This window comes from Boeremia exigua (genome assembly GCF_020726555.1).
Source record: "Boeremia exigua strain MPI-SDFR-AT-0100 chromosome Unknown C7974scaffold_1, whole genome shotgun sequence".
NCBI classification, from domain to species: domain Eukaryota; kingdom Fungi; phylum Ascomycota; class Dothideomycetes; order Pleosporales; family Didymellaceae; genus Boeremia; species Boeremia exigua.
In genome coordinates, this window is record NW_025763518.1 from 3,653,558 (window position 1) to 3,678,945 (window position 25,388).

The 25,388-nt window shown below is 58.3% G+C and overlaps 13 protein-coding genes across 13 annotated transcripts; 6 read left to right on the plus strand and 7 right to left on the minus strand.

The window, feature by feature from the left end:
• Positions 1-227: 227 nt before the first annotated feature.
• On the minus strand, positions 228-2,563 carry C7974DRAFT_384368 (uncharacterized protein). Its single transcript, XM_046140843.1, has 3 exons — positions 2,087-2,563; positions 1,518-2,039; positions 228-1,468 (listed from the first exon to the last, which is right to left on the minus strand). The coding sequence occupies exons 1-3, from the start codon at positions 2,447-2,449 to the stop codon at positions 455-457; spliced, it is 1,899 nt and encodes a 632-aa protein (XP_046003585.1). The 5' UTR covers positions 2,450-2,563; the 3' UTR covers positions 228-454.
• Positions 2,564-3,092: 529 nt separating this feature from the next.
• On the minus strand, positions 3,093-4,330 carry C7974DRAFT_408482 (uncharacterized protein; the record flags this gene model as incomplete). Its single annotated transcript, XM_046143334.1, has 2 exons — positions 3,093-3,461; positions 3,908-4,330. 2 exons carry the CDS (start codon positions 4,328-4,330, stop codon positions 3,093-3,095), a joined length of 792 nt encoding a protein of 263 aa, XP_046003586.1.
• A 1,312-nt stretch (positions 4,331-5,642) lies between these two features.
• Positions 5,643-6,961, minus strand: C7974DRAFT_371891 (uncharacterized protein; the record flags this gene model as incomplete). Its single annotated transcript, XM_046140041.1, has 4 exons — positions 5,643-5,811; positions 5,924-6,124; positions 6,418-6,791; positions 6,839-6,961. 4 exons carry the CDS (start codon positions 6,959-6,961, stop codon positions 5,643-5,645), a joined length of 867 nt encoding a protein of 288 aa, XP_046003587.1.
• A 349-nt stretch (positions 6,962-7,310) lies between these two features.
• On the plus strand, positions 7,311-9,133 carry C7974DRAFT_28498 (beta-IPM dehydrogenase-like protein). The gene is made up of 8 exons (XM_046137617.1): positions 7,311-7,467; positions 7,513-7,532; positions 7,582-7,602; positions 7,648-7,713; positions 7,757-7,852; positions 7,898-8,525; positions 8,571-8,927; positions 8,972-9,133. Exons 1-7 carry the CDS (start codon positions 7,437-7,439, stop codon positions 8,801-8,803), a joined length of 1,095 nt encoding a protein of 364 aa, XP_046003588.1. The 5' UTR covers positions 7,311-7,436; the 3' UTR covers positions 8,804-8,927; positions 8,972-9,133.
• Positions 9,134-9,466: 333 nt separating this feature from the next.
• Positions 9,467-10,261, plus strand: C7974DRAFT_299676 (uncharacterized protein; the record flags this gene model as incomplete). The annotated part of the gene is made up of 1 exon (XM_046137763.1): positions 9,467-10,261. The coding sequence occupies one exon, from the start codon at positions 9,467-9,469 to the stop codon at positions 10,259-10,261; it is 795 nt and encodes a 264-aa protein (XP_046003589.1).
• A 667-nt stretch (positions 10,262-10,928) lies between these two features.
• Positions 10,929-15,478, minus strand: C7974DRAFT_349956 (ankyrin repeat-containing domain protein). The gene is made up of 2 exons (XM_046139449.1): positions 13,765-15,478; positions 10,929-13,715 (listed from the first exon to the last, which is right to left on the minus strand). The coding sequence occupies exons 1-2, from the start codon at positions 15,285-15,287 to the stop codon at positions 10,982-10,984; spliced, it is 4,257 nt and encodes a 1,418-aa protein (XP_046003590.1). The 5' UTR covers positions 15,288-15,478; the 3' UTR covers positions 10,929-10,981.
• Positions 15,479-16,305: 827 nt separating this feature from the next.
• On the plus strand, positions 16,306-17,893 carry C7974DRAFT_326654 (dienelactone hydrolase; the record flags this gene model as incomplete). The annotated part of the gene is made up of 3 exons (XM_046138992.1): positions 16,306-16,540; positions 16,586-17,044; positions 17,104-17,893. The coding sequence occupies 3 exons, from the start codon at positions 16,306-16,308 to the stop codon at positions 17,622-17,624; spliced, it is 1,215 nt and encodes a 404-aa protein (XP_046003591.1). The 3' UTR covers positions 17,625-17,893.
• Positions 17,894-17,934: 41 nt separating this feature from the next.
• Positions 17,935-18,660, minus strand: C7974DRAFT_299009 (ADP-ribosylation factor 6; the record flags this gene model as incomplete). Its single annotated transcript, XM_046137722.1, has 2 exons — positions 17,935-18,563; positions 18,612-18,660. The coding sequence occupies 2 exons, from the start codon at positions 18,658-18,660 to the stop codon at positions 17,935-17,937; spliced, it is 678 nt and encodes a 225-aa protein (XP_046003592.1).
• A 730-nt stretch (positions 18,661-19,390) lies between these two features.
• Positions 19,391-20,314, plus strand: C7974DRAFT_371897 (ankyrin repeat-containing domain protein; the record flags this gene model as incomplete). Its single annotated transcript, XM_046140042.1, has 1 exon — positions 19,391-20,314. The coding sequence occupies one exon, from the start codon at positions 19,391-19,393 to the stop codon at positions 20,312-20,314; it is 924 nt and encodes a 307-aa protein (XP_046003593.1).
• A 519-nt stretch (positions 20,315-20,833) lies between these two features.
• Positions 20,834-22,148, minus strand: C7974DRAFT_371898 (acyl transferase/acyl hydrolase/lysophospholipase; the record flags this gene model as incomplete). Its single annotated transcript, XM_046140043.1, has 2 exons — positions 20,834-21,515; positions 21,655-22,148. 2 exons carry the CDS (start codon positions 22,146-22,148, stop codon positions 20,834-20,836), a joined length of 1,176 nt encoding a protein of 391 aa, XP_046003594.1.
• Positions 22,149-22,378: 230 nt separating this feature from the next.
• C7974DRAFT_440438 (uncharacterized protein) lies at positions 22,379-23,527 on the plus strand (the record flags this gene model as incomplete). Its single annotated transcript, XM_046145325.1, has 2 exons — positions 22,379-22,970; positions 23,000-23,527. The coding sequence occupies exons 1-2, from the start codon at positions 22,824-22,826 to the stop codon at positions 23,525-23,527; spliced, it is 675 nt and encodes a 224-aa protein (XP_046003595.1). The 5' UTR covers positions 22,379-22,823.
• C7974DRAFT_384389 (uncharacterized protein) lies at positions 23,503-24,911 on the minus strand. The gene has a single exon (XM_046140844.1). The coding sequence runs from the start codon at positions 24,602-24,604 to the stop codon at positions 23,585-23,587; it is 1,020 nt and encodes a 339-aa protein (XP_046003596.1). The 5' UTR covers positions 24,605-24,911; the 3' UTR covers positions 23,503-23,584.
• C7974DRAFT_298533 (uncharacterized protein) lies at positions 24,896-25,372 on the plus strand (the record flags this gene model as incomplete). The annotated part of the gene is made up of 1 exon (XM_046137697.1): positions 24,896-25,372. The coding sequence occupies one exon, from the start codon at positions 24,896-24,898 to the stop codon at positions 25,370-25,372; it is 477 nt and encodes a 158-aa protein (XP_046003597.1).
• Positions 25,373-25,388: the final 16 nt, after the last annotated feature.

Sequence of the window (25,388 nt, forward strand, 5' to 3'; positions counted from 1 at the left end):
GATGAGAAGTGATGCGGAAGAGTGGTTGTGGTGAAGCAGTGGGGGGTTGGAGGAAACAGAGGTAAGGTGGGGCGTGCGCCTGAAAGGGAAGGGAAGGGAAGGTGAAGGGAAAGGTAAAGTTGAAAAAAAAAGACTAGACCGAGCTGAAGGAGGTGAAGGTGAAGGGGAACTAGAACGGGAGATTCGATGAGCTTGGCCTACGCGATAAGCTCGAGGAAAGGTATACTGCCATGCACGTTCGACTAGTAGTGCGCTTTCTTGTTCGAATCTGTGTGCTAACAAGAAGTTATTTAGTAGTATCCGGAGGCTCAATGGCCATAATAAACATGGTTTGGATCCTACACAGTGTCGAGTGGCCGGTCGGACGGTAGACCACAGTCAGCACCACACTCCGCGCTCTGCTGGACTGCATATGAAATCTAAATTGGGTATATCTCAACTCTCACACTTCCCACTACCCACACACAACCCCCTCCTTCGGCTCCTCAACCACGCCTTCACTCTTCCCATCTCTGCGCTCACTCTCCTCCAAACGCTCGCTGCTCTTCACTTCCCCATCCACCACACTCTCCTGCTGCACCCGTCCCCCCGGCGCAAGCCCCACCTTCTTCGCCTCCTCGGCCTCCATCTCCAGCCTCCGCTTCTCCTTCTTGCTGAGACTCATGCTGCCCTTCTCAATCGCCTCTTTGGGCAGCGGCCGCACGTACGCCTGGCACACCCAGTAGGGCCGCTTGCAGCGCGCGACGGTGGCGAGGGAGGACTCGTAGGGGTCGAGGTTCTCGAGCGGGGGCGCGGGGGCCGGCGCAGGAGCGGTGCCGGTGGCGTGGGCGGCTTCGTAGGCGCTGATGCCTTCTTTCACGGCGGCTTCGGTGAGCGCGAGGACGTGCTCGAAGGCGGCGATGTCGCCGGTGCGCGAGCGGGCGAGGGCGTCGCGGACGTTGTGGTGTTGCGAGACGAGCGGGCGCAGGAGGTGGAAGAGGTGGGCTTGCATGGCGGTTAGGTTGGGGTTGGTCAGCTTGGTGCCCTTTTTGTCGGCGGGCTTCTTGGCGGCGGGCGCGGGTGTCTGCTTTTGCTTCTTCCTGGGCGGGCCTTCTTCTTCGGCCTCGACCTCGGCCTCGACTTCTGGCTCCTCTGCGTCGCCGGGCATCCACAGCGGCTTTCGAGTGGGAGGTTCCTGGCCGAGCGCGTGTCGGTGGATGATGTCGAGGTATCGTCGGAATACCGCATCCATTCTGTATCCGCCCTTGCCGTCTTTTCCACGCCAGTACTCGCGCCCCTCCGCACCTACTGGGGGTGGTTCTGCGAAGATGGTCGGGTCGTAGAGGTTGCCTTCAGCACTCATAACGCCGTCTGCGCCTGTAGCGTCCAGACACGCCTTGATGTCGTCATGCTGCAGGATGTTGCCGTTCGCGAAGATGACCGTCTCCTTGGGCAGATTTTCGCGGAGGGTAGCGGATGAACGTCCAGTCTGCCAGGCCAGTGTTGTGTCCCTTCTGTTCTCTCCGCCGGCCGTGTACTGTGATGAAACTTGCACCGGCATCCAACAGCGTCTTTGCGTACTCCAGCGTCTTCTCTTTTGTCTCGAGCACGCGCATCTTCGCTGTGATGGGCACGTCCAGCTCCTCGTGGCACTTCCTGATCATCCGCGCAATCAAGGCCTGGTCCTCCTGCAGAAACGCGCCGTATTTGCCCCGCTTCGCAATGCCCTGCGGACAGCCCAGATTCAGATCCACCGCATCGCAGAACGGCGCAACGTGTTTCGCGGCCGTGAGCAGGTCGTCCGGGTCGTTCGAGCAGAACTGCACGGTGAGCGGTCGGTCGAATGCGGGGTTTCCATCAAGGTGTCTCTCCGAGTCCGGCAGCTGTGAGACATGGTACGAGTCGGGCGGCGAGGGGATCGTCGACTTGAGCGGCTGGAAGTGGGCGTCGCGGTAGTTTGGTTTCTCGCCGAACATCCTCGAGTGGAACATGGGCGAGTACGCCAGCAGGTCCTTCTTCTGGGATTCTGGGAGGAAGGAGCGCGAGAGCAGTCGCCAAGCCTATGCCGGTGTCAGTGGAGTAAGAGAGAAGATGTCATGGCACATACGAACTCGGACTGCTCGACCATGGGCGCCAGGATGAGCTTTGGGCTGCCAATGCTCTCGTAGAACGCCCGTCCATGCAGTTTAGTCTTTTTCCCGTTCGACGTCGCCATTCCGTTTCTCTGTGCCGGGGCTGTCTCGGCCATAGTCGCAAACAGCCGTCTCGACGGTCTGAGGACTCCCGCGGGGACAGCGAGCGTGCCCCCGAAGACTCTGGGCAACAAGGAGCGTATGGTGGTGCCGGTGAGCGTATGCGATTGCAGGGAAGACAGACTCAAAAACCCAGGACGCCGGTACCAAAGCGTGACTGCAGGCTGGTGCGTCAGTGCTATACTGCGAACGCGCCACAAAATTTTGGATCGCGACATCAGGGTTCGGAGACAGCCGGCCAATCAGCGCTCGGCCTGCCCGACTGCGGACAACTCAGTGTTGCACCATCTGCGCTGGCTCCACGCTCGTCATCGACTCGCTGCATTACATATGCTGGCTGTGCCTTCTCAGTTCTGTTGTTCTTGCCGCTGATGTGGCACTCAGCCTGCTCGGCCTGTGCCTCACCTCACCATCACGCTACCATCACAGTACTCATCACACACGTGGACATCGATTTGGACATTGTTCTCATTCATAAACCATTACGCCATTATCGACCATGACGGCCGTGCAATCTACGCCGTGGGCCATATCCTAAGCGAACGCCAGAGCCAAATAAGCTCTTAAAGACACCGACAATTAAGAAACGCCAGTCATTCGACTGCCTCACTCGTCTCCGGTCAATCGACCGTCTATGGGCCACTGCCACGACTAGGAAACGCTAAGCGCATGAGTGCAGAAGGCCACCCGTCACAAATGCTGTGGTAAATGCAGGACGCCGATGTAATGCTGTTATGCAGGTGAAGAGGTGGACGGTCGGGTACTGTGTACCGTGTACGAGTCGTCCGGATATCATCGAATCGGAAAGAGATGGATCAGAGACCCGCCATCAGTGTGCTGAGTCTGAGCTGTGTACGAAATCTAGAAGGTGCTCCAGTTCCAGGCGCCCTGGAAGCTCTGTGCCAGGCTGCCGACGCGGGCCTCGGGGCGCTTTGCAGCGACGGGTGCCTGGACGGGCAGCGCACCGGCACCGCTGTTGCTGGAGCTCTCGCTGTTACTGCGGCTGAGGCGGAGGTGCTCCCACTCGCGGAATGAGCTGTGGCAGCGGTCACAAGCGCGGTGCCACTCGCCCTCCGGATGGAAGCGGGCAAGCTCATCAAGACGGACCTGCTTGGACGAGTCCTGCGCACAGAACACACCGCCGCACTTTCTGCAGTGATGGCGGCGGTTGAACAGACCAAAGGGTGCGTGACATGTTGGCGCTGAGCACACTGGAGTGGATCCATCGGCCTAAAAAAATGGTCAGTACGATTGGTCTGGAACGTCTTGAAGAATTGACAATATGACCAGCCCCAGTTTTTGTGGAACCGAGGTGCAGTAAGACGACCCTGCGGCGGTTGCTCTAGCGTGGGGTAGAGTAGCGACCGAGCGAACACCGACAAACGCGCATCGTGAGATGAGAATTTGTCGACGCTGACTGGACCGGACTCGCCGCTCCGACCGACGGCGACATGTCAACTCACACCCTGTCAACAGGCGGTCTGCACGTGCAACCACATGTTGCTGGGTGCAGGTCTGGCGACACGATCGGGCGGTCGGCGCATCCAGCGGGACTGGCCAGATCCAATACAGCGCTAGGATCCACCCCGAGCGCTGTACGTAAGAGCCACCACCAACGAACTTGGGCACGCGACCGCAGGCTAATGCCGGCATCTAAGAAAAAGGGATTAACGTACCTGCCAGTGGTTGCGCGTAATAGGGCCGGCAATGGGCGACATGGGCTGCTCGTTGTAGATGCTATGCATGTCCTCGTTGTTGACCTGCGAGACCGGCGTGCTCGCGCCGTCGTTGCTGCTCGGGAAGCCGCCGTTGACAGCCCAGCCTCCGTTGGGCGACGCACAGGCCGAGTCGTACTTGGGTGGAGACTGTTTGGAGGGGCGCTCTGTCCGTCGGAGCGCTGCAGGGATGCCGAGGGCCTGCTTGGTCGGGCGGATGGACTGGTGGTATTTCAACAGGTTGTTGGTGTCGCGAGGCGAGGTGGGCGAAATATTCATGGGCGTGCCCGTGGGCGAGTACTGCGTCGACTTCCTGTACGCATGGTGCTGGTAGGGCGCAGCGTGCGAGGGGATGGCGGTTGCGGTCGAGAACTGGGTCGCCATGGTGGTGGTGGATTCGGCGAGAGGCACTCGAGTGCTTATACGGTGGTCGCGTCGAGGGTTCTTCGAAGGAATGCAACTGATAAGGGCCGAATCTGGCGGTGAAGGACCCTGGAGTGCTCGCGTGCAGAGGGAGGATCGGTGCGAGCAGTCGCAGCGAACGCAGCAATCACTGCCGATAGCAGCGCGGTACAATGTCGACCTGGGGCTTGTTTGGTATTAAGAGCGCGGACGGGGCACGTCAATTGGTAGCTGACGTAGAGGCGCGATAAGAGTACGGGAGACGGTGGTACAGCAGACGCAACGCTTGGCCACGAACTCGGTTCTCCGGTCTGCTCAACGGCGCATGGTCTGGTGAAGTGAGTGGTGTTCGAAAAATGTCGCGTGCGGTGTGGAGAGCAGGCGATATCTGGGGCGTGAGGCTCTGGGGACAGCAGTGAATTAAGTGGCTTCTGGTCATAATCACCGACCCAGCATGGGTGGAACTACGAGAGGGAACATCCCTGTCGCTTTGCTCGGCCGCGCTATCGCGGCCACAGTCGGCCAGTTATTCATTTCTCGTTGTAAGCAGTCCAACTTCGCTCTCGACGAACAGCAGCAGCAACCACATGAGCATTCAACTCAGTGTGCGCAGAGACGTGCTCTGCTGTGCCTCCGCTTCACAGATCCCCAGCTTTCTTGCGCTCGCTGCAGCGCTCCTTCGCGTCTCCAACGTCTAACGGTGAGGGCGTTGCTAGCAGCCTTCCCTATCTATGACCAATCACAGCGCATACACACAATGAGCTCGAACTCCAGTTTTCCTCGGGACCCATCCCGCCTCACGACGTCGGACGCTCGCAGCGATGCTGTCAAGCGAAACTCAATTGCTGCCATGACGCGCACCGCGTTCAACCGCTTCCACATTGCCATGCCGCGGGCATCGACATTGACGAGCGTGAAGCAACTGGCGCGAGCGTGCCTCGAGGCTGCAACGGGCGGGGCACGCTTCTGCCCGCCAGGGTCTGTATGAACTCAAGGCGAGGCGTCTTGAGCGTCTACTGGTGCGTGCAGCGACAGACGCCAGACGCACGGCCTGGGAAAGAATAGCCACGCGAGCGGCAAATCTTCGCGGCCTCACCTGTACTGCCAGAAGGGGCTGAGCGTGGCTGGGCCAGCGTCACATGCGGCGCCCAAACGTATGCACGGCCGCCGCCGCCGCATGCCAGCGGTTTACTCGATATTATCGAATATCGAGGGCTATCATTCGATCCTCAACGCGATCGCAATCCTTGCGCATGGCGAATACTGGGCCACGCAAGGGCCCTAGAAGGATCTGTCAGATCCCCGCAAACGAGCTGTCGGAACTGCACGAGTGCTGCGAATGCAATCCAGCTCCAGCATGCTTGCAGACGTCCGCTGTCTGGACGTCGTTACGATTTGCCTGGTCGTCGTTGCGATTTGCCTCTGCGGAGTGATTCCGCGTAGCGCTGACCCCAGACGGTTCACTGCGGCCGCTTGCAGCAAGCCTGCTCAACGTCGGATCGGGGTCGGCTAACCTTTCGCCCTTGACAGCTTGCAAGCCAGTGATATCAGAATTTCGTCGATCACTGAACGCACTCCCGTCGAGTGCGACGATAAGACGAGCCCGGTAGCTGAACCTGCGTCATGGCAACGTCTCCAGCCGAACTCAACTCAACCTTGGGGAATCCGGAGAAAGCGCACCCCGTGATCGCTGCGATCTGCGATAACGCGGTCGGCCTTGAAACGGTTGCAGTACGAGGTCGGGAGAAAAGGTACCGCCTCGTCGAAGATAGGAAGCTGTACACAAAACACAGCTCATCAGGGCGACGCATAGGGAAGGTAACAGCACAGGGTCCAGTCTGCGGACGTTGTATTCCAACCCAACGCAAGGCCACGCGGACTTGCGCGCTGCCATTCGCGCCATCGCGTTGCAGAAGAGGAGGTGTTGTCCATCATCATTTCCGCTACGTCTCTACGCATGTAAACTTGTGCAAGACGCGGAGTTGTGCATTGATGGTCGTTGAAGGCCAGCTACCAATTAGGGATTAACATCAGCCAGCACGCCCGTCGAAGGACATACGAAATCTTACATCACCGCTGCTGCGACAGCGACGCCCGCCAACACGCCAAGCGCAGCCCTCGCTGTCTCTCGCGGCGCCATTGCTGTCTTCTGCGGTGCTATTGCTTCCTTGCCAGCCATCAGCGCTGCGAGCACCCTTCCTTCTTCTAGCTTGATGCTCTGCACATCCTTTGGCAACTCCGAGAACCACGCAGGAGTATCTGTGACGAAGGTCGTCTCCTCTTTGTCCGCTGTAGCCCAGGACTGTATCTCCCCTTCGGTCGCCGTGACCGCGTAATCCAAGATCATGAGCGCCGCGTGTATATGCTTCGCTGGTTCAGCGCTTATGTACGAAGACCAAGCGCTTTCCAATGATGACGTGTAGGAGCTTTCCCATTCCGCAAGCTGTAGTCGGTCAGTCTCTCACTGGATGCGACATCGAACATCCACACCTGTTCGCCGTCTGTGACTGTAGCTGGAGGAGTAGGCGTAGGATGTGTAGAGTGTATCACGAACATTGGTTCTGCTACGCAGATACCGATTGGCAAAGCGAGAAGAGATATGGCAAAGTGCATGACTGTTTGGGTGAGGTCCAATAGTACGGCGACATGTTGGCGTCAAGACAGTTGTTTAAGTATGATATTGTCGACGCACAGTGTGACCATCACAAACGACTATCACCGTGGCTGTATAGTCTGCCTCGTGCAGGCCAGACGGGTGCAAACAATTCGTGCTCACATGTACAGTGTTGGACGAGAGCAGAGGTGCAGTAGTGAGAGTGTTCTGTGTCCTCGATGACGTCAGCTCCCATTCGCTCAGAGCCTCAGACAACATCAATTCATTGCAATCCATTACACGCACCACAACGGTCGCACACGTCCACAAGAGATGGTAGGGACGCGACATCGGAGAAAACAGCCATTGCATTAAGCCGAATGGACGCGGTGGTGCCTGCGATGTCGGAGGCGGGGAATCTACGTAGCCCCGCGACAAGCTAAAGCTCGAAAACATTCAGACTCACTCACACTTCAGCAATTGCACGACACAATAATGCCTTCCTTCAACATTGTAGTACTTGGTGGTAAGTAGCCTGTTAATGACCACAGCACCCGCTAATCGCATCCAGGTGACGGTGTCGGACCTGAGGTAACAGCACTACTCGCGCTTTCTGGATGCGGAGCTCACATTCCACCAGGTTATTGCAGAGGGGATCAAGGTACGACGCGCACAATGGCAGTGCAAACGCCGCTAACTCGCGCAGGTCCTGAAGGTCATCGAGAAGCACACGGACGTGTCCTTCAATTTCCAGGAGCACCTGTTCGGTGGTGTAAGTGGCACGCGATGACGCGCATCATTCGCTTACGACGCAGTGCTCAATCGACGCCCACAACAACCCCCTGACCGACGAGACGCTCGAGGCCGCGAAGAAGGCCCATGCCATCATCCTCGGTGCTGTCGGCGGCCCGGTAGGCGGCCCACGGCTCATCACCTCCACATGCTGACACGGATAGAAATGGGGCACCGGCAAGGTCCGCCCTGAGCAGGGCATCCTGAGGCTGCGCAAGGAGCTCGGCACATTCGGTAACCTGCGCCCCTGCTTCTTTGCCTCGGACTCGCTCGTCGAGCAGTCGCCGCTCAAGGCCGACAACGTGCGCGGCGTCAACTTCAACATCATCCGCGAGCTGACCGGCGGCATCTACTTTGGCGACCGGAAAGAGGACGAGGGCGATGGCAAGGCCATGGACACGGAGCCCTACAGCGTCGAGGAGATTGAGCGCGTCGTGCGCCTGGCCGGCAACCTCGCGTCTGTGGAGGAGCCGCCTGTCCCCGTGTGGAGTCTGGACAAGGCCAACGTGCTCGCGACATCGCGGCTGTGGCGCAAGACGTTCGAGCGCATCATGAAGGAGGAGTACCCGCACCTGAAGTCCGGCACCCACCTGATTGACTCGGCGGCCATGCTCATGATCAAGAACCCGCGCGCGCTGAACGGTGTTGTAGTCACCAGCAACCTGTTCGGCGACATCATCTCCGACGAGGCCAGCGTCATCCCCGGCAGCCTGGGTCTGCTGCCCAGTGCCAGTCTGGGCGGCATTCCCGACGGCAAGACGCTGCTGAACGGCATCTACGAGCCCATTCACGGTGAGTATTGAAAGGTGTGTAACCATGCAATGCTAACATGACCAGGCTCCGCACCCGACATCGCCGGCCAGGGCATCGTCAACCCGGTCGCGACCATTCTGTCGATGAGCATGATGTTCAAGTACTCGCTGTGCCTGCCCGAGTACGCGGCGAAGATCGACGAGGCGACTAAGATCGCCATCGACAACAACATCCGCACAAAAGATATTGGCGGCTCGTCGACGACATCACAGGTTGGTGACGCGATTGCCGCTGAGCTCGAGAAGCTCCTCAAGTAAAAGTTAGCACATAATATCATTGATACCATCTGGCCCATGTTTGGATTGAGTTTTGTAGATGTAGTGTAGTGCAGTGGGTCTTGCAGTGTACAATTATATTCAGACTAGAGAGTCTTATCTACCTGTAAGTTAAAAGTCAGGATCCTTGTCCGCTGTTAACACGCCCAGAATCGAACTCCACAAAGGACGCGATACAACCACATGCCCCTCTTCGCCAACCCAGATGTCGTTGGACTTGCCGATCCCTGGCCATCAGCATTCAAAGGCCTGCGCCTGGGCAGCTGAATCTCAGCCCTATACCATGGCGTTGTCGGCAAGCGCATCCACTTGCGGCCAGATCTCGCTTACCAACGTGTTAGACCTCAGCAACATAAGCATTCCCGGAATAGCGTGGCATATGATTGGACGTCCGTTCGCTGTTTGTTCGCTGTTTATTCGAGCAGTGACCTTGCGTACGACAGCGCGCTTCATTTACAAGGCGAGATACGCTTGTGATTGTACTTGCCGTATCAGGTTGATGTATGGTCGCAGCCGAGATATGGCTTCAGCTGGAAAGCTGAATGCTTGAGTGAATATAAGACCTCTAGACACTCACAACCAACGTCAAGCGCAACCATGGCCACCACCGTCGCCTCCCCCCCGTCGACCCCGAAGGTATCCAAGATGGGCCACACAGTCACCGCCTCTGCCATCAGCGACCCCCCCACCTTCTCCTGGCAGTCCGGCCCCATCCCCCTCATCACCACCCCCGACTCCCAAACCTCAACCGAGGACCAAGACCAATTCACCCACGCCGCGACCGAAATGGCCCTGGTGCACAACTGCGTCATCCGCGCCCTGAACTGCATCTACATCCAGTCCCCGCACGTCCCCGCCTCCGAACACACCAACTTCCTCTCCTTCAGCCTGGCCACACACACCGGTCTGACGCTGCACCACGACGGCGAGGAATCCATCTTCTTCCCCGAGCTGCAGAAACTCACGGGCGAGACAACACTCATGCAGGACAACATCGCCGGCCACCGCGCCTTCGAAGCCCCCTTTGCCGCCTGGGGCGCCTGGCTCAACACGTGTCTCGCAGGCACCACGCGCTTCTCCGCCGCCCGCAACACCGCGCTCATGGACGCCTTCATCCCCCCCCTCACAGCGCACCTGCACGACGAGATCCCCACCCTCCTCGCCCTGCGCCGCTTCGGCGCCGCGCTCGATCTCCAGGCCATGTTCGCGCGCGAGGCGAAGACGGTCATGGGCGGCATGCGCAAACGCACCGTGCTGCCTGTGTTTCTGAGTAACCACGACCGCGCGTTCGAGGGCGGGATGCATGTTTTCCCCCCGCTGCCGGCGCCCGTGGTTTGGGTGCTGGGTAGTGTGTGTGGGAGGGTTAAGGCAGAGTGGTGGAAGTTTGGGGCGTGTGGGTTTGATGGGGTGGCGAGGGAGGTGCGGTTTCGGGGGGAGTGATGGTGGGGGGTAGCGACGTGTTTGGGGACGGGGGGAAGGGGGTTCTGGGGTGTGAGTCGTAATTCTTTTGCTTGCCGCAGTGGCTATAGCTGAGGCCTGACAACTAATACCCCTGTCTTTTCATAAGTTCAAGATTCTTACTAAATGTTAGAGACTCTAGAAAAAGAGTAGTCTATAAAGAGACCATTGCCAGACCTTATGGTTGGAGGCAGTTTATGAAGACTATTGTCAGACGTCACAGTCGGGGGCACTGGGCAGGAAGGTATGCGAGGAAGGTATCAGAAAGTATTTCGTCTCAAGGCGAGACTGATCGCTACCTTGTAGCGATAGATGGGGAGCCAGGCTAAATACTACGCTCCCCCGCCCTAGTTAGGGCCATGCCGGGCCAGTGTGGCCCGTCTGGGCCCGAATTGGATCGGTGACCTGACCTGTCCTATGAAGCAGTCTTGTAAGATGTGGCGCATGACATTGGCTGTCTTTACTGCACTAATCCCCGCTGTATAAGAGCCACCAAAACGCATAGTTGGCTGGCCTCAGCTAAACGCATAGCTCGAGACGGTCTGCACAGACAGTGACATCTGTCATTGCTTGCTTGCCGGCCTGCAGCAGGAGATCAATGGAGTCCTTGCACAGCCAGCACGTTACACAAACATCCACAGAACCAAGGCCTGGAACTTGCATTTCTGCACTATCACGTTGCGTCCTTGAGAATTGCTACGTCTAGCTCTCTATGGCTCTATATGCTGCTTTACTGACACCTGATTCCGACAAAAGCCTCCTGCTTCTGTCCCAGCGCCCACGATCAAAGATCTGTGGGTGGTAATCTTTTGATGCCATTTCTGCTGCAAGCTGCAGCGCTGTTCTTCCAGACCCATCTTCTGCATTTATCTCGATGCCGACTACATGGAGAAGATAATGCAAAGATTCTTTAGTGAGGGAGCCCTTTATCGCAGCACAGTGCAATACTGTTCTGCTTTGTAAGTCTTTCTGCGTCAGATCAACACCGTGTTCCCTCAGGGTCTCCAAAACTCGAACACTGCAGTTCGAGCTCCAAGTGCATAAGTGTCCTAGGTTTTGCCCTTTCCTGTCGACAAACAAATAGCTTCCTTTGACCGAAAGCAATTGTTGGCAGATGTCAATGTTTGGTTCAAACTGGTGTCGTTTTAGGTAGCACGCCAACGGTGAGTTGCCAGATGCATCCAGCTCTAAACCATCTACCCCCTTGTCGAGCAGCAAACGTATTGTTTCGTGACGAACCCTAGAAGTCGTAGACAGCAGGTGATGAAGTAGGTTCCTACCCATAGCGTCCTTCGACAACATTAGGATTGGCCTTGTTGCCACAGTTGTTTCCAGAAGGACAGTGATTGTTTCAACCTTTCCACTCCGCGCGGCGTGGTGAAGAGCATTGAGTCCCTCAATATCTGTCAAGGCAGGTTCAACTCCCAGGGAAAGTAGAACAGCGACTGCATCGTGATCGCCCGCTCGGCTGGCAAGGTGCAGTGCGTTCTGCTGCTTCAAGTTCCTTTCAAACGGATTTGCTCCTCTCGACACTAGTTTATTGAGCGTCTGTACACTTCCAAACTGCCCATACTCGATGCAATGCAAAGGGTACTCATGCTGATAATCTCTGATCATCAGACTGGTTCTAGCGTCTGCGAGCATCGCATCAAGCACGCCTTGGCGATGCCTTGCTATGTCCGCATCAATCGCATCAGTGTCGTCTTCTTCGAATTCCGACAATTCCGACAAGCTTTCTACCCTCCAGTAAGATTTGGTCCAGTCGTCGTCATACTTTGGTCCATTAAGGGTCTTACGTAACGTGAGATGCATTGGGGATTCGTTGTATCCGGAGAGAGCGTTCGGATCAGCGCCACGCTCCAGGAGGAACTTGGTCATAACTGAATCGCCAGTCAAGGCCGCGAAGTGTAAAGGTGTCAGACCAGCTGAAGCGCATGAGACGTGTGACTCGGACTCTGGAACCGATGATCGGTAGGGGGTGTCGGTGTCCAAAGTGTTTCGAGACCGCGGCTTTCGATAGACACCGACATCAATGGGCAGACCACTGTCAACAAGCAGTTCTACTATGGATTTGTGGCCGAACTTGACGCTGTAATGGAGTGGAGTCATGTTCTCGATGTCGGCCGTGTCTGCCGGAACGCCTTGTGAGAGCAGAACCTTGACAAGACTGAGGCTACAGTACGCGCTGTTGGTAGCATGATGCAAGACATTTTTTCCCTGGCTATCGTATCGTGAGGCGTCAGCGCTGTTCTTGATTAGGAGCTCAACAATAGCTTCATGGCTCTCAGATGCAGCCGCGTTGAGAGCGTTGCTATAGAGACCGCCCTGCTTGTTGACATCAGCACCTTTATCAAGAAGCAGCTGTACTATTGCCTGGTGACCTGCAGCCGAAGCTGACTGGAGCGCATTACCGTATTTTCCACCTCGCGCGTTAACGTCTGCCCTCTCTTCGAGCAGCATCTTGACTATCAGCTCGTGACCTTCATATGAAGCTGCTTGGAGTGAGTTGCCGTAATCTTCACTCTGTGCATCGATGTCAGCGCCTGCGGTGAGCAGCATCCGGACTATCTGCTTGTGACCTTTGAGTGAAGCTGCATGGAGTGCGTTACCGTAGCGTCCGCCTTGTGTATTGACCTTAGCGCCTTGGTCCAGCAACAGCTTCGTAATCGCATTCAGGCCTAAGAGCGCTGCGTAGTAAAGCGGTGCCGCTACGCTCCCTCGACCTTTGCGCAAATCTGGTTGCAACCAAGGACTGTCCGGATCATACAACTGGATCCAGGTGAGATATGCAGGGTTTTCTGTCGACATAAGATCCATGGCTGGCTGAATCAATCTTTCCGTATCCTCTCCTGTTTTTCCAAGATGACTGCTCCAAGACTCTGCCGCATACCGTGCCAGCGCCAACGTATGAATGGCTTCTTCCGACAATGGTCGCTGTAATTGTAGTAGATACCTTAAACAACCATCCATCATTACACCGTGACATTCGGCTTCATGCATCCTGTATTGATTCGCAGGGCCTTGTTTGATTCTGTCTGAGACAAGGTATTCCTGAACAGAATAGTGTGCCAGAGCGATAACCTGTTCGGCATGACCCAATCCTCGGGTCTGGATTGTTGAAATTGTGACCAGACTCGAGCATATGTTCAGTGCTTCTAGCGGATCCTCTAGCACTTCATCGTGGTCAAACGCTGGGTCGCGCGCCACGTCGATAGCAACAACTTCTGCAATCTCGTCTACTAACATTGGCCGCGTAGAGAACGTCAGCCACTGCAGGATGCGCTTTGCGTAATCGCAGTCTCTCCTGCTAATTGCGCAAAGGATACGGTCATACGTCTCGTCTAGAGTTTCTGGTAAAGTGGCGAGTGACTTGCGCAGCGCCGCTCGATTCCGACAGTTTGCTACCGTGTCAAGCTGGCATGCAGCCCATCGGAACCTTTGCTCTTGTTAGCTTTGAATTTGCGAAGGAATGAATGGGCGCATACATCCCATGAGCTCCGCGCATTAGTGCAACCTTAATCTCTTGCCTTACAGCAGCGTCCTTGTTCCATTTTGCCAAAGTCTTGTCGTTAGACAGCCTTTGTTGAACGTATCGCCGTATATCCCCATCCACTAAATCCCCTTGAAGACAAATAATGTCTTCTTCCTTGAGGTATCCCTCTAAAGAGCTCTCGATGTCCCGCTCTTTCCGGCTGGTCATGAGCAGATGCACATTGTCGAGCTGCCACCCAGCCACCGTCTCAAGCATGTCCATCAGTTCTTGGCGTTGTGTACATTCGTCGAGCGCATCAAGAACGATGTAGACGTGCGTGAGCTGTTGCATCACCTGAGACGTGGCCTCCAGCAGCATATCCAATGATGGCTGTCGCTGTCCATTGTCGCTGGATGAGAAGAACGCGTCGACGCTATTGGGTATTGCGACGAAAGGCTGCAGGAGCTGGCAGAACAGCGAGCGCAGCATCAGCTCTGGGTTCTGTTTCTGCTTGTCGTTAAAGTCGAAGAAGAAGTACGCTATTACTGCGCTAGTGTCATCAAGGCAGACCTGCATCAGATGCTCGATGATGGTAGAGCTTAGGACTGTCTTTCCACACCCTGGGATCCCGTATAGCCACAGTTGCGATGCTGCACTCTCCTTCCATTCGATAAATTTTGCGCTTTCTAGTAGCCATAGCCCGGTCTCAGCCTGCCGCTTCTTGAGAGCTTCGCGGTAGTTGATGGACTGATCAGGCGCCGAGAGCCAGCTGCAGATCTTGCTGAGCCTTTTTTCTCGTTCATGGCTGCGGCCATTGTATTTCAGGTCAGCCGCACTTCTCAGTCGCTCCAGTGCGTTCTCTTTGCGTTCGCCATAAATTAGCGGTAGGTGGACGTCGAAAATGCCGAATAGACAATAAGCTCCATCTTCCTCCTCTGTCGTCTGCCGTTTTGCTGCCCAGGAAAACCGTCTAGCAATGTCAAACTTGGACAAGTCGCTCCCTAACAGAGCTTCGATAGGAATTCCTGTGACCTCGTGTAAGGTGTGCTGAAGAGACTCCTTGTCCCCTAGTCGCGCTCCCTCTTTCGAGAAGAACTCGACGGAGCGAGGAGCCAGTAGTTCCTGAAGCGTCCAGCCTCGTGTGAACCACCTGCTCTGCCTGAACACCGACTCCCCATCTCCTTCCAAGGTATCGTTTCCGACGTCCGAAAGGAAGACATAACACTTTTCAGCGTTCTGGTACCATCGGAACATAGAGTTGATTGCTTTTGACAGTTCTGTGTAGTTTGCCTTGTTAATGCAGCAGGTGTCAATCCAGAAGTAGTCCAGACCATCACGCTTGACTTGTTGCGCGCAGAAGCGAATCTTCCGAAATCCCTCCTTGCTTTGTGCATTTTCGATGTCTTTCAGATCGTCAAATGTCATTTCCTGCGCCCCCCAGGTGTGTGAGAGGATCGCGTACGGTGGGATCTTGTTCCTAGCGAAGTCTTCGGTCCACTCAAGACTCCCATCACCTGTAGTATATAGCAGCCGCATCTGGCTGTGTATGTGCCCGTATGTGCGAGCGGTAGACGGAATCCAGGCAGCCTCGAAGCAGGCTGACGGAATCAACGGCGCACGGCGGCTCGCTCGCGTAGGGCGTGGAAATTGTAGCTTCTGGGCTTCTTGCTAGTTCAAACTAACATTTGATAAGATAGAGGTGAGACGAATACTGGGTCTCTCGTTGATGGAGCAGGCTGCATCTTATACACCCAGGGCAGAAAGCGCAGCCCGCCTGCGCCGTACTGGCGGGACAAGGCTGACAATGACCATGCTGCAAACCGAGAAACAGTTCCTGCCCAAGGACGCGATCTTATAACGCAGAAAGCGCAAGTTACGCATCGTCGTTCAAAAATAGACAGGGGTAAACTGCTAGAAAATTCTTAGACAGCGTTGACGATGTTGAATGCCGACACCTACTAGTCACGTGACCTATCACATGACTATATAGATCTTTACATCAGCTTTAAGAGTGAACAACAGTTCTACAAATCCAAAGACCAGAGGCGTCGGAGCTCTCACCTTCCAACCTGTCTCGCGACATAGTGTGTCTTCTCACGTAGGGACTCATCTTATGTACTCTGTACTCGACAGGGACAAATCAAGCTTCAACTACCTATCGCAAGCCGTTCAGCCGCGCCAGTCCGCGCCAATCCGCGCCCCACCATAGCATGTGACAAAGCGGGCCCGTCATGTGGGGTTCGGTTCGGAACCTGGCAGTGCGGCCACGACGTCAGACCCATCGCGTGGTGGTGCGCCTCAGCCTCGCGGCCATGCGCCTCGGTTGCGTTCTCCACGACCCCGCTGGGTGACTGCGATTGCGCCTGGGCCTTTTGACTGCGTCGTTGTGCGCTGCGATTGCGCGACTTCGCGACGAGATATAGCGACGATACAAGGGTTTAGACGGCTGGACTTGGGAGATTGTAAGAGACGGAAAGTTTGCGACGAACGGATTGCGACTTAGACGGCTCACGGCTCACGACTCACGGCTCACGACTAACGACTCCACGGCACCATGGCACAGCAGTTCCTCGCGGACCGTAACGGGTGGCTGTCGTTCAAGCAGAGCACGCCGACGCTGTACGTCACGGCCGAAGACGAGGAGTTCGACCTGGAGACGCTGCGGGCGTGGCGCGACGAGGGCTTCGTGGTCAAGTACGTGCCGCTGGGCAAGGACGGCAAGGCGTACGTCAAGACGCTGCACCAGCTGGGCGACGGCATGGGGATCGGCGAGCGCTACGCCGTCGTGGGTGCGCGCCCCCGCCGCCCACTCGCGCTCTAACTGACGAGCACAGCCTTTGGCGAGGCCGCCGCCATCTGCCTCGACGTCTTCAACGAGCCCAAGACCGCCACCTCCAAGCTGTGCTCGCTCGTCGCCTACTACCCGACCACCATCCCGGACCCGCGCCGCCGCTTCACCGCCAGCTTCCGCGTCCTCGTGCACCTCGCCCAGGGCAGCGGCGATGAGGAGACCATCGGCATCGTCCGCCGCCCCGAAGTCCTCGGCATCCAGGCCCGCCGCAAGACCATCACCAAGCGCGTGACCCCGGGCATCGGCGCCGGCGGGCTGCTGAACAAAATGCAGTACCCAGCGTACACGTACGAGGGCGTGGACCCGGGGTTCGCGGAGCACGATCTGGAGCAGTACGACGCGGTCGCGGACGCGGTGGCGTGGAGCCGCAGCCTGAGCGTGGTGCGGCGCGGGTTCAGCGCGGAGGTCGACATCGAGCGGCCGTGGGAGGATAATGTGGAGCGTGAGCGCCCCTGATCACCCCTCCACCCTACGATTAGAACAGCGATGCTAACGGCCCAGAAAAATACCGCGACCACAACGTCGCAAAGCTCATGGACACATACACCACGCACCCCCTCCCCAGCGTAAACTTCACCCCCACCATGACCGGCGGCCACGGGCGCCCGGAGTTACAACGCTTCTACGCCGACTTCTTCCTCCCGTCCGCCCCGCCGTCCCTGCACATCCGCCTGATCTCGCGCACCGTGGGCGCCGACCAGCTCGTCGACGAGCTGTACGTGCAATTCAAGCACACGTGCACCATGCCATGGATCTTACCCGACGTGGCGCCGACGAACCAGAAAGTCGAGATCGTAGTCGTCAGTATTGTGGGGATTCGCGCGGGGAAGATCTGGTCCGAGCGCGTGTATTGGGATCAGGCGAGTGTGTTGTTTCAGGTGGGGTTGTTGGATAGCGAGGATGTGCCTGAGAAGTTTAAGAAGGAGGGGTTGGAGATGTTGCCGGTCAGTGGGAGTGAGAGTGCAAGGAAGGTTATGGATGTTGAGAGTGAGGAGGCGAATTTCATGATTGATGCGTGGTAGTCAAGAAAGGGGTAATTGTGTTGAATTTGTTTAGGGGAGTTGGATGGAGCGGTCGGTGGGGATTTGGGTTGGGCTGATACCTGTTGTGGCTGTGGGATAGTTGAATAGCGTTCTGTGTGGTCTGGCTGAATGTACGAGTCTTGATGGATGTGAGTTTGGACGGTTCTGTCGTGCGAGATTGAAGCTGCTGGTCTGTGAAAGTTACGAGAATCAGACCCACGTACAGATATCTCTAATCAGGCGCTACATATATGGCTCGTTGAGTTGCACCAGTATCCACCCCCCCCCTCCCCCCCATCATTTCCTCACCCTACCGCATAACCGGCGGCCTTCCCTCCCGATTCCCCCTTACCCGCGCCACAACCCACTCCACCGCCTCCTGCACGCCCGCCCCCGTCAGCGCACTGCACGGCAACACCCTACTATCCCTCACGCCCCCGCCACTCCCGCCCTCAAACACCCTGCGCACAAACCCCTCCTTAACCCTCACAACCTCGACGCAGTCCTCGCGATCCTGCTTATTCGCCAGCACCAGCACGGGCACCCCGCCGGCCTCCTCGGCACCCAGAATACCCTCTAGGACCGCCGCGCACTCGTCCAGCCGCCCTGCGTCCGCGGCCGCCAGACCCCCCGCGGCGCCCATCGAGGATACAGAGGCGCTGCCGACGTCGGAGCTGTCGACCACGAACACGATGGCGTGCGCGGCGGCGTAGTAGCTCGTCCACAGCCCACGCAGAGCTTGCTGGCCGCCGACGTCCCACAGCTTGAGGTATATCGGGGGGTGTGGCGGGGGTAAGGCGAGGGTGACTGTGTTTTGGCCAACCGTGGGCACGGTTTTCAGGTTCGGGGCTGCGGCGGACGGGGTGTAGAGGGAGGTTATCTGCCGCAGGAGGGTGGTTTTGCCGGCGTTGTCGAGGCCGAGGAGCAAAATGGAGTATTCTGGGGTGGTTAGGTGAGGGTTAGGGAGAAAGGGGGGGGGAGACATACCTTCTTTGCTGGTGGCGTGCAGGTAGAGGGATTTCGCGAGGTGGTACATTTTGGCGGGTGGTGGTGGAGGTGTGGTGGTGAGAGCTTTATCGATAAGAGCTAGCAGAGGTGCCCTGGCCGGGGTGCTGGGGTGTGTGATTGTCGACTTATCGATACTACGTGAGAGGTATCGTTTGTAGTATCGAATTATGGGCACTTCACGTGTCTTGCGTTGCTCGTGGTTCTCATGAGTCTGCGCGCTGCCGTCATCTTGATGGTCGCGTCGTGTTGGAGAAGGTGGAATGCATCGCCATGATTTCCAACACAACCTCGCTAGTCTGCCAGTATCCTGCTGCCAAGTCGACTGATAGCATGCAGGTACTCGACCTAGACCGGCCAGCGCACGCGACAAGTGGGCCGCGAGGTTGCGCCATCACCGCCTCGTATCTCAGCGGCAAGCGTGTGGACACGGTGTCGATGTGATTCAGGCGACGGGTGTTGATAGATCCAACGTGTGACAAGCGTAAATCCAACTGTCGTAAGCTCAGCTGTTATTCGGCTCAGCTATTCCGCTCAGCCGGCAAACACGGCGGGCAATCAGCGATGCCACGGCTGCTGCCGAGACACAGGCGTCAGCAGCCTGGCACTCGCACAGTGGGCCTCGATAAACAAACAGGGCACGGAATGGGCAGGTGCCGTCCGCTTCTGGCTGCTGACGGTTCCGAGGCCGGGTCGAGGCGAGGGTTGCCGGGTCGAGGGAGATGCCAACCCCCGCCCGCCTCGCTCACCACAACACCACCATGGCGCGCGTCGGGCTGCTCGCGCTGCCCACGGAGCTGCTGCTGCTGCTCGCCGAGTCGTTCCTCGACCAGACGGACATCAGCCGCCTGGTGTGCTCGACGCGCCACCTGCGCCACGTGCTGTGGCAGCCGCTGCTGCGCACCAACATCGCCCACCACGGCAGCACCGCGCTGCTGTGGGCCGCGGCCAACAACCACACCGACTTCGCCCAGGTGCTGGTGCACCTCGGCGCCAACCTCGAGACGTCGCCGCACTTCCTCGAGCACGCCTGCATCCCGCGCGTCGGCCGCTACTGGGGCCGCAACGTGCCGCACTCGGGCTCCAGCACCCCGCTGTGCTACGCCGTGCAGCGCCGCAACCAGGCCATGGTCGAGCTGCTGGTGGGCGCCGGCGCGCTGGTCGTCGCCGTGCGCGGCGTCGGCCCGGGCCCGTTCGAGCACGCCTACGCCGCCAAGCACGCGCCCATCATCGCCGTGCTGACGAGCCAGCTGCGCAGCGTCGACGCCCCCGTGGGCCGCAACGGCGAGACGCCCCTGCAGCTCGCCTGCCGCACGCGCTACGTCGACGGCGTGCGCCGCCTGCTCGAGCACAAGGCCGACCCCAACGCGTCCGCTGTCGCCCCCAAGGAGCGCTTCTCCCACGTCCGCGCCCTGCTCGACTCCACCTCGCCTGGCTTCTACACCTACGACCGCTTCGATCTGCCGACCGGCAACCCGCGCGACGACGCCCTGCAGATTCTTAGGATGCTGTTTAACTGCGGGCTGGAGCCGGATGAGTCGTGCCGGTGCCGCCTGTTCAGGGTGGACCCGCGCGCGCGGGCGCTGCTGGAGAAGAAGCCGGCGAGTCGCGATCGCAAGCGGCGGTCGCAGGAGCAGCAGCGGGGGTTCCGGGGCGCGTTTGGGCTGCAGAAGAAGAGGAGGTAGCGAGGGAGCGAGGGAGCGAACGAAGTGAGCGAGTGAGTGGACGAGCGGACGAGCGAGTGGATGAGGGACGTGAGAAGTGAGGAGTGACCGAGTGACCGGACGAGTCGATGACTGACCGGACGAGTGAAGGAAACGAACACGCCTGCACAACCCGACTGACCCCCATATGACCGACGACCATCATTAATGACGCACCCTACGCACCACTCCGCCCACCGTAACGAAAGCAATATTTGACGAGACCACGGCCTTGATCTGCGTTCCATTCCCTGTCCCGTTCATTCTGGTGTTGGCACCACTTGCTGTGAGCATATTGCTGAGATCTCTGGTACTCGATAGATCTGCGATGATTCTGGATCTGTGCTCGCCGGAGTAGGGTAATATTTCGCGTGGCGTTGTAGTGGAAAAGCTATCGTTTATCAATATCTTGTTTACACTCCTATCTACATTCCTATATCTACACTCCCCGTCTCACGTCTTCAGTCACACGAAAACCTCTCCCCCTCTCTAATATATATTTTATTTACACCCCTCACACCCCTCACAACACACCCCACAAACCGCCTTCTCGACCCACTCCTGACTCCCCGCCTCCGCCAAATACCCCTTCGTAATCCCCCTCAACTCCTCCATGCGCGTATAATCCGCCAACCCAATCTTCGCCTCCAGCCTCGGATTCAGCCTTACATACAGCGTGCGCCCGTGCTCGGCGCGGAACCGCAGCCGCTCGACGTGCCGCGTAAAGTCCTTGGCCTTGGCGTTCGTGTTCGTGCTGAAGTCCATCACCGACGAGACCACGCCGCTGAGATGGAACCACGCGGCCCCGGGTGACTCGGCGGGGATATACCCGGTGCCCAGGCTGAGCACGCTGGCGATGCGCGGGGGCGGGGAGGCGTGCGGGGTGAGTTCGTAGCGCGCGTACCAGAGTTGGTCGATGGGGTTGTTGTTGAGCAGGCCGCCGTCCCAGAAGGTGAGGCCCTGGCGCGAGGGCTTCGGGGTGGGCGGGAAGTGCACTTCCGGGAAGAAGGTGGGGGCCGCGGAGGTGGCGCGCGCGGCGAGGCTGATGGTTACGTGGTGCGGGTTCGCGGCCATGATTTTGGAGGTCGCGGAGGGCTTGTAGTGCTGTTTGTCCATGGGCGTGGGGTCGTAGGTGCGCAGGAGCACGGATTCGCATTTGTTTTGGGCGGTGGTGCAGCAGAAGCTGGGTTGTCAGTGGGGAGAGATGATGGGGGAAGAGATGATGGGTTGTCAGTGGGGAAGAGATGATGGTTTGCCGGGGAAAATAGGAATGGGCTGCCAATGAAGAATGGTGCAGGGGAGAAAGAGATGGGTCGACTTACGCCCGCGCGGCCAGGGGGTGGTGCAGTGGTGCGTCGCCCTTCTTCTCCATGTCGTTCTCGTCGAGGCCAAACTTGCCGACGACGTCGTTGATGGCTTTCTTCAGCGAGGCGTCGTCGAAGCGGCTGTCCTGCACGACGTTCTTGCTGTTGTTGATAAACGACGCCACGCTCACGGGCAGCACCTTGCCAATGTTCCACCCGTACACTTTCGGGCTGAAGACTTCCTCACCAATCTTGAAGTACTGCGTGATGGTGTCCGCAACGGACATGCGCAGCCGGAACAGCATGATGCCGATGATGCCGCCCGTGCTGGTGCCGGCTGCGAGCTCGAAGTAGTCGGCGGGCAGCGGCACCTCTGCCAGGCCCTTGCGCTTCTGCACGCGCTTCATGACCTCTTCGAGCAGCACGAGCGCGACGATGCCACGGACGCCGCCGCCATCGAGTGCAAGCAGACGGAGGCCGTTGGGGTGGGTGGTTTTCGGTTCGTAGACCATGGTGAGGAATGATGATGAAGATGGTGACAGATGCGAGCGATGTTGTTCAGCTAAATACCTCCGGCATATCATGTCCCTGAGCAGCGACCTCGCATACGCCGAAGTCTGAATCCATATCGGGCGTCAAGTGTACGAAAGGAGCAATCTGTGCTGGTGCTAGCGAGCGCAGCTGAGAGACCCCGGACTAGATCAGCCACCGAGGAACGTGCGTCGAATAGTGCGCAAAAGGACCCTTGAGGTTGGAGTGAATAGGCGTAGAATGCATAATTCTGCACCAGCGCAGTATTACATGCTGATAGGCAAGAGCACGACATCCGAATGCGGTGGTGGTCCGGAATGTGAGGTGAAGGAGAGAGCTGTCAATGGTTCGGGCCGGCAGCGGGCCGCCGCTAGCGAGGTGACAAAACCGGACACCGTTCTAGACCTCTGATACGACAGCGACGACATGGGTATTTCACGCGACCGCAACCGCTCAGCTGCAATCGGTCTCGCGGAGCAAGCCACGAAACCTCCTGAACATGGTGCCTGAGATTGATCGGCAATAAATGCTCGTATCCTGCGGTCATCCCGTGATTGGATCAACGAAGATGATGCTCATGTTGGATCTATACAATTTCTCAGTTGGTCTATATAATCTTCAAGATCTCAAGATAAATCCAGTATCATAGATTCGAAATGCCGCGCGGTTCCATCAGCCAAGTCCTCAAAATCGCCACCCTCCCCCCGGGGGTGACCATGACCATCACCGACGTCCGTTTCACAATTCCGGAGGGCAAGAACTCATGGTGGCCTACGTTTGCAGGCATCACCAAGAACACACCCGTAAGACGCACCGAGACTCCCCAAACAAGCTAACAACCCAGAGCGACGGCAAGCGCCCCTTCGAAGTCTCACCCACAATCAACGACGGCCGCGTTGGCGAAGTCGGCCTGACGTCGCTGAGCGTGTTCGACTCCGGCCCGGGCCCGTCTGTGTGCATCGACTTCACCCTCAGCGGGCCCTTCTTCGCCAACGCCACGACAAAGGAGCACAAGGGCACCATCAACGTATCCACGAGCGAGTGGGGCGGCTGGATGTCGTGCTGGGGCAACGCCAGCGAGATTGTTGTGGTGTACAACTTCCTCAATTCGCCGGCCGTTACTCAGATCGTCAAGATCCCGACATCGGGACACACGCTAGAGCTCATGATGGAGCTTGGGCTGGACGAGACGAAGACGAAGTTGGCGATGAAATGGGCGACCGAGACGAGCCTGGCGTTTAGTGCGGCGAACATGCTGCTTGGGGGGGTGTATGTTGTACATGCGAAGACGTATCAATGGGCGTTTAGTGCGATTGGAGGCTGGCCGGCTGTTTTGGGTGCTGCTGCAAAAGCCTTTTAATTGAAGTCAATTTGATAAAAATTTAAAAACACGGCAGGCTTTTATTGATCCAAGAATTCACCGTAGTGTAAACGGCAGCACCGGGTCCTCTGGATCGATGAAAAACTCCATCCGTCCAACCAGATTCGCGTAGCCTCGCACTCGCGGTATGCACGCTGGAGCACCGCCCTCAATCGGACTCGTCTCCTCTGACACGATATCGCCCTCGAACGTCGACCCCACAATCGAGCCGTGTATCAGCTTCGACCGCCCAGCCCCCAGCCGCCCCTCCGCCAGCAGCACCGCCAGCCTCGCACCCGTCCCCGACCCGCACGGCGAGCGGTCAATCTGGCCGTCCGCGAAGACCGTGACGTTCGTCTGCCTTACCGGATCCGCACCCGCATCATCCTCGTGGTAGAATATCACCCCATAGCAATCATAATCGCCATAGTGCGCCCGCTGCCCCAGAGCCTTCTTGACCTCCCTGCCCAACTCAACAAACCGATTCGCATTCCCCGGCTGCACCCGCAGCCCGACCTGCGCCGCGTCTAGCGTCGCATACACCGCGCCCGCAAACGCCAGATCCACCTCGACTCGCCCGCCCTGGATCTCAACCCCCAACCCCCGTGCCAGCACGTAGCTCGCCACGTTCACAAAGTCCGCGTGCACCGGCCGGCCCCCCTGGACGCCTACCCGCGCTACTACCCGCCCGCTCGGCACGTCGACCACGACATCCACGACCCCGTCGCCCGCCGCCTTGACCACCCCCGTGCTCACCGCCCAGTACCCCAGCGCAATGGTGCCGTGGCCGCACGCGGTCGAGAAGCCGTCGGCGTGCCAGAACAGCACGCCGAAGTGCGCGCCTGCGTCGTCGGGGGGCGTCAGGAAGCCGCCGTACATGTCGGCGTGGCCGCGGGGCTCGTGGCAGAGTTGGCGGCGCAGGGTGTCGAGGGGGTGGTGGGGGGTGGAGAGGATGGCTTGGCGGCGGAGGGCGACGGTGGGGGAGGAGGGGAGGGTGTCGGGGGGTAGGGTGGAGACGATGCGGAAGGGTTCGCCGGCGGTGTGCCAGTCTTCTGTTTTGATCCAGTAGGAGGACATGGTTGCGGGTGTTGTTGGGGCGAGACCTGGTGGTGCTGTGTGAATATTGGAGGGACAGTTATAGGAATCCGGGGGCTGGCAGCTCAATGCTACGTCTGCTTATTCCCAAGCCTTGAATCCGCCATTCTTATATCCCCAGCGCCAGATGGAGTCCCAGTACTCATAGGGCGCGCCCGAACTACCTCCCCCGTCCACGCCGCATCTAGCCGTCGCGACATCGCACCATGACGTCACCGCACTGTCCAATCCCAACCTCACCTCTCCAATTCTCTCTCCACACCACACACCACAATGGCGCCCACGTCCCCAGACCAGCACGACGCCGCAATAGACGCACACTCGCGCAGCGCCCTGGCCACCACAAAGCAGAACCTGCGCTACCTCTACGACCCCAAGACCGCAGCCCCGGGCGCCGTGTCCTCGCGCCGCACGCGCGCCGCCCTGCGCGTGCTGCGCTCCAGCCTAATCTTCGTGTTCTGGCGCGCCGTGCGGTGGGCCAAGTACGTCGCGATTGGGTCGCTGGTGGCGACGGTGGGGGCGGGCGTGTTCGGGACGTTTGTGAGCGGCGCGGGGTTTGTGCTGGCGCCGACGGGGATTGCGGGGACAATTTTCGCGGCGACGGTGTGGGGGGTTGGGAGGTTTGCGGTGGGGAGGGTGAGGAGGCGGTGGGGCCAGGGACGGGGGTATGGGGAGGTGGAGGAGAGGGTTGAGGCGAGGAGGAGTGGGGTGGAGAGGATGGAGCGTGGGCCGGAGGCGATTCCTTGGTAGGGTTGCGAGATGGGGA

Excerpts from the sequence above, each read along its gene's own strand:
- C7974DRAFT_384368 (XM_046140843.1), bottom strand. The coding sequence starts at position 2,449 with ATGTCGCGATCCAAAATTTTGTGGCGCGTTCGCAGTATAGCACTGACG. Across the intron at positions 2,040-2,086 it reads TGGTCGAGCAGTCCGAGTTC|GCTTGGCGACTGCTCTCGCG; the intron begins GTATGTGCCATG and ends ACACCGGCATAG. Across the intron at positions 1,469-1,517 it reads CCGGTGCAAGTTTCATCACA|ACTGGACGTTCATCCGCTAC; the intron begins GTACACGGCCGG and ends CTGGCCTGGCAG.
- C7974DRAFT_28498 (XM_046137617.1), top strand. The coding sequence starts at position 7,437 with ATGCCTTCCTTCAACATTGTAGTACTTGGTG. Across the intron at positions 7,468-7,512 it reads CAACATTGTAGTACTTGGTG|GTGACGGTGTCGGACCTGAG; the intron begins GTAAGTAGCCTG and ends AATCGCATCCAG. Across the intron at positions 7,714-7,756 it reads AGGAGCACCTGTTCGGTGGT|TGCTCAATCGACGCCCACAA; the intron begins GTAAGTGGCACG and ends CTTACGACGCAG.
- C7974DRAFT_349956 (XM_046139449.1), bottom strand. The coding sequence starts at position 15,287 with ATGCGGCTGCTATATACTACAGGTGATGGGAGTCTTGAGTGGACCGAA. Across the intron at positions 13,716-13,764 it reads ATGCGCGGAGCTCATGGGAT|GTTCCGATGGGCTGCATGCC; the intron begins GTATGCGCCCAT and ends ACAAGAGCAAAG.
- C7974DRAFT_384389 (XM_046140844.1), bottom strand. The coding sequence starts at position 24,604 with ATGTCCTCCTACTGGATCAAAACAGAAGACTGGCACACCGCCGGCGAA.